This window comes from Orycteropus afer, unplaced genomic scaffold, assembly GCF_000298275.1.
Source record: "Orycteropus afer afer isolate SDZICR_OR568_19922 unplaced genomic scaffold, OryAfe1.0 scaffold00026, whole genome shotgun sequence".
Lineage (NCBI taxonomy): Eukaryota > Metazoa > Chordata > Mammalia > Tubulidentata > Orycteropodidae > Orycteropus > Orycteropus afer.
This window is the reverse complement of record NW_006921613.1, coordinates 7,446,239-7,451,741: the sequence shown is the minus strand read 5'-3', so window position 1 is coordinate 7,451,741 and position 5,503 is coordinate 7,446,239. Positions and strand designations below refer to the sequence as shown.

Below are 5,503 nucleotides of genomic sequence, written 5' to 3'. Positions count from 1 at the left end.
TTGTTAGGTATTTGAAATCTTGGGGCTTTTCACTACATGAAACTGGATAATCACTTGAGTTTAGATGCCAATGGTATGTTTAAAATGTACACAGGGATTGGTTTTGGCTCTCTATATTTAAAGGATTGGTGGGTTTCTTGTAGTTTACCTCCCCCTCCTACTGGTGATAAGTTCAGTATACACCCAGCCAGCCTTATAATAGAGGACCCATGGCATCAGTAGGGAAGACTAAGGCAATAGATTGTGTTTGGTCTACACTTTACTGCTGCTCTTACTCAGATGTGCTGGTGGTAGGTACTGATCCATTCCTGACCAGAACAGGAAGGATCCAATTTCCTTAGACTGATAGGCTATCAGAAGCCAACTCAGCCCTCCTCGGCTGCCATGGCTATTTATGTGCTGTGTGTGGGAGAGACCTGTAACCCTCTATGACTAGGGATCCCCATTATATCTTGTAGGGACAGATGACAATCTACCCATTCCTTTTGGGTCTGAGTTCTCTGTAAACTCTAAAGTAGAGGTTTTTTTTTTTTTTTTTTTTTTTAAATAAAGAATGAATCTGCTTCTAGAACCATCTCTAGAACTAAAAAGCAGGACTTAATCAGGAGTACAAGGTAGGCATTCAGGACTCTATGTGAAAATCTAGTTACTGGTGGATCACTGACTGCAGCAGGCAGGTAGGAAGGAAGGGGGAGCCTGTTGCCTGCAGTTTCTGCCAGTACCACCCAAATGACCAATGGCCACTCCAGTCCAGATGTGTACAGGGCATCACTTTTCAGTTGTCATGTCTGTGAAGTGCTGTCAAATATGGAGAGCAAGGGCTGACTTTACTTCCATATTCCCCACTGATATCTTCCCTATGAACTAATTTTGGTTCTGGTCACTGAAGAACTTAAATGATTTGCACTGATGTTGACAAGGAAGCCAGTTAAGGCTGAACAGCCTGCCAATATTGGTTTAGCAGGCGTTGTATAACACCCTCCCATAAACCATCTCCGGTGCTCCTGCTGGGGGCAGATCTTGGGTGGGACGAACCATGGGGCTGAACTTTATGGTATTTCCACATTATCATCAGATGTCAAGAGAAGCACAATGGGGAGGAACAAGAGGTGGTGCAGGGGAAGCAAGTCTCAAAATGGCACCTTCCAGATAGTGTTGTAAGGAAATAAGACATATTGTCATGATGCTAACACTGTGAAAGGAAGATATTACAAGGAGCACTGTGAAAGCAAGGCTGTAATCCATTCAAAGATGGTGATCTGGGGTGATACCCATGCCTGTGTGCTAGCTCCCCACAGACCTGTGGGGAAGATCTCACCCCCAGGTGTGCTCCCTCTGAAGTTACTTGTTATGGTCTGAGGTTCTGGGGTATCTCACTCTTCATTGTCTTTTTCCTTTTAATCTCATTACTCTTTACATTGTATCTACTTCCAAGAAATTTAATTTGTGAATCACAACTCCAAGATCTTTTGGTTGAAGGGTAGTTTCCATTTATTAACGAACCAGAGAAAACAGCACAAAATGACCAAGGAAGGCCAAGAAACATGGATAGGGGTTCATTCTGCCTGATTCTTCTGTGCATACTGGAATAAACCCTCCCTCTGCCTCAGGAATGGTACCCCTGAGATGAGGGAAGTCAGTCTTGGAGCAGGGGCCAGTGCTTTTCTGCTTTTGTGTTCTGAGTGGGAAACTCTCCTATACCCCATGGGAAGTTTCCCTCTGCAGGATCACACACCTGCACATCTACGACTTATGAAACAGGGCTCTTGAAGAACATTCTTCCCAGTTTGCCACTTTTTCACACCTTTGGATGATTCATTTTTATTTTGTTTGAAATAGCACATTAAGAGACAGATTGCAAACCCAGCCCATTATATACTATTGTTATTTTCCTCTTGGCTGCTTAATAGACTACATCCAGCTTTATCCCTCTCACACTCAGAAAAGAAATAAGACCTCACATTAATATTTTCAAAAGCATGAACATATATTATCTCATCTGATCCTCAGGACAGCCCTGTGAGGTAGGCAGGGCAGGCATCCTGCTTCCAGGATCCAGAGGACAGGGTCATAACTGACAGGTGTCCTGACTCTTGGTCCAAGGCTCCTTGTACTCCAAAAGATGAGCTGGTCAACTGAGTTTACCATAATGAACAGAGCAGCCTTTCTGCTTAGAATAGATTAAGTCCTTTGAGCTTGCAAATAAAGGGGATTTTAAGTATAGACCTCATCAGGAAGCTCAGGAGATAAACATACCTGAGCACATTTCAGCTTCAGAGGGATGACTAGGACAGAAATTGACAACTTCCACAAGAGTTTCCTCTTATTTTCTTGATTCTCACCTGAACCACAAGTGTTGTAACTTTAAAGCAGCAAAGTTCAGAAGGAGGGAAAGCATTCAAAGGACTTTCTCATCTATCAATGTATTGATTCCCTCACAAATCCTCTTGAGGTTGGGCCTACAGTCTCCATCCAGACTATAGAGGGTGGAGAGGAACTCCACATCGGCAAAGTGGTTGAAGACATGGTTGATGCGCCCGTGGGTCCTGGGCGTCAGGTGTCGCTGCACCAGTTCATGCACCAAGTCCTTGCATTCGTGCAGAAGCTTGGAGAGCACATTCCTATCAAATGTATATTCCACCTCGTAGAAACTGACAATGGTCATGGCGGTCTGGTTCAACTTCTTCCTGAACTTCTCTACGATAACAATCTCCTCCTGATTAAACTGGTTGTTTCGGTAGAGGATCCCAATTTTGATCGCCACTTTGATTAAGTCTTTCATGATCTTGTGGGCTTCCTTCTTGTTGTGAGTGTGCTCTTTGGTGACTTTGTAGAGCTCATCAAAGATCTCGCTGCTGGTGTCATCAATCAACATGTTGGCCACAGTTTTGCTGGCTATTTTGCTCAGAATCTTCTTCTGGGCTTGGAGAGCAAGATTCTTTGAACTAAAAACATCGGGACCTATGGTAAGGAAAGAAAGAAAAGTTACAGAAATATGAGAACCATTTATTATGCTTCAGCAAATGAAACACTAACTTGAACTTAATGTTCATAGAGCAAAAACTTATGGTTTTCTGCCTTATAACTCCCTAACCAAACTCCACCCCAGTGTCCTATCCACATGCCACTCCTATTTACACTTCTGGACCTTCTAAACTGTGTGCGTGCTCTTCTCTTTTCTGAAGTAGTAGTCATTTCATCTTGTCCAGGCCAAATCTCCCCTGACCCACTTCATGCATAAAGTCTTCCTAACTCTATCAGCACACAGAGAAATGCCTACAGTTGCTATTGCAGTGGAAATAATTCAGTTTTTCAGATTATGCAGAAGCAAGTTATTGCTTAAAGGTAAGAATGAAGCACTATTGCCAACCCCCATTCCCTTAGCAGACATGCATATTGATCATGGCGGGTTTTTTTGACTGAGTTGTAGAATTCATGTATCCTGAGATGTATGCTTTCACTTTTGACATCTTGGAAACTGGAGTGTCTTACAATCATTGTTGCCAGGTAGCAGGAGTGCTGCAGTTGCTGTAACCTGTGTGCACATCAATGTAGAGAACAGGTGTCAGCGATATGGGAGAAAGCCAGGAAAAAGTTGTGGAGCACTCTCGTAAGAAATGTTGCCTCACCAGTGCTCTTGATGGCACTGGCATTATGTGGAAAACACAGACACCAATAACGCTAAGTCAAAACTGCTTCAGAAGAGTTGGACTCTGAATGTAAAAGCCCTTGGAAAACTGTAGCCAATTTATTTTGCTGGTATTTTCCTCTTTATGAATGAACGAAAGCAATGTTGTTGTTGCTGTTATATGCCATCAAATCAGACACAACTCATAGTGACCTTTCCTTGGGTTTCTAAGGTGGTATCACTACGGAAAGTTGTGTCCAACTTTCCTTCCAAGGAGTGGCTGGTGGGTCTGAACTGCCAGCCTTCTAGTTAGCAGTCAAGTGCCTTAGGCACTACGCCACCAGAGCTCCCAATGAAAGCAATATGTTAAAAAACAAAAACAAAGACAAAACCCTGTCTATATATGTCTAAAACAGCTCTTTCAATAAGTATAAAATAAAATTATAAGTAATAAGAAAGCATAATAATTTAATTGGCAATACATTTTTTCTTTCTTAACCAGTAGCTGTTCAGTCTATTCCAACTCGTGGTGCCTCCATGTGTGTCAGAGTAGAGGTGGGATCTAGAGGTTTTTCAATGACTGATTTTTCAGAAGTACATCTCCAGGCCTTGCTTCTAAAATGACTCTGGGTGGACTCGAACTGGCAACCTTTTGGTTAGAAGCCAAGTGCATTAACTCTCTGAACCATCCAGGACCTCCTTTTTCCTTCCTTTTTTTTTTTTTTTTTAAAAAAAAAGAAACAATAAATATTTATTTATTTATTTAAATACATTTTATTGAGATATAATTTATGGATAGTGAAATACACAAAACTAAAGTGACATTGGTCAATGCATTTTTTTCCCCCAGTGTTTCCTCTCCTCCCTTGCCTTCTTAAGAACGTATAAAATATGCCAGTTTACAACCAATGGCATCTTATATTTGATTAAATACTCCATGGAGTCACCAATTGGCTGGAGTTGGCTTTTGAATTGAAATCCACTAGCCATCCTAGACTTTGTATGCTTATTATTATTATTATTATTATTATGCTTATATATTATATTTCCAAAGAAATTCAAGTGGCCTCAGAATAGGCACAATGTCTCTCACAGCACCTCGCTCAGTTCTGGGCATAAGGATGGAGTAGTAGCTGTGAGTAAAATGCCAGAGATATACTTCAGTACAATTATAAAGCTGTAAAATGCAGTGCACATGAAATTTATACTAAGAAAATCCAACTTTCCTTTGAGAATTGAGTGTCCTCTAGGATCTCACAGAACCCTGGGCTTGATTACAGCCCCAGTCAGTGCTCTATGGTCACACAGAAGAGAGAGATGTGATGGGCAGTAGCATGGACAGACAGATGGCCAGACACGTCAGCTTCTGGTGTCCTGGTCTGGCCCCTCCCCAAATCGTATCCCACCCAGAACCCATTCCTCAATGGACAGTGATTAATCACTGGATACTTGGGCCTCACAGACATAGACTCAATAAACACTCAAACAATTTAAACATAAGGCCTGGCATTCCTTCCACTTGCCTGTCCCCTCACAGACAGCTACTTCAGCTATAGGTCTTCCCAAATCAGCAACTTCTGCTCTAGGGCCTCTTCTGGCCACTGGTCCCTAAGGGGCATTGTCTGGAGTGGAGTGGCTGCAGTGAGATCAGCACAGCTGAAGTACTGGGTGCTCGAGGAAGCACGCTCCCCAATGTTAGAGACCACAGATTCTAAGCAACTACAAGGAGCTCTGGTAGCATAGTGGCTAAAGCACTTGACTGCTAACCAGAAGGCTGGCGGTTCAAACCCACCAGCCACTCCTCGGAAGGAAGGTTGGGCAATCTACTTCCGTAGTGATACTGCCTCGGAAACCCAAGGAGGGGTCGCTATGAGT

The 5,503-nt window shown here is 42.7% G+C and overlaps 1 protein-coding gene across 1 annotated transcript in view; it reads right to left on the bottom strand.

Moving 5' to 3' along the window:
* Positions 1-2,398: 2,398 nt before the first annotated feature.
* The window catches only part of TNFAIP8L3 (TNF alpha induced protein 8 like 3), a 45,857-nt gene continuing 42,752 nt past the window's right edge, over positions 2,399-5,503 (bottom strand). The window contains exon 4 of the mRNA XM_007935305.2: positions 2,399-2,961. Within this exon, the coding sequence (XP_007933496.1) occupies positions 2,399-2,961 (563 nt within the window). The remainder of the gene's footprint in view (positions 2,962-5,503) is intronic.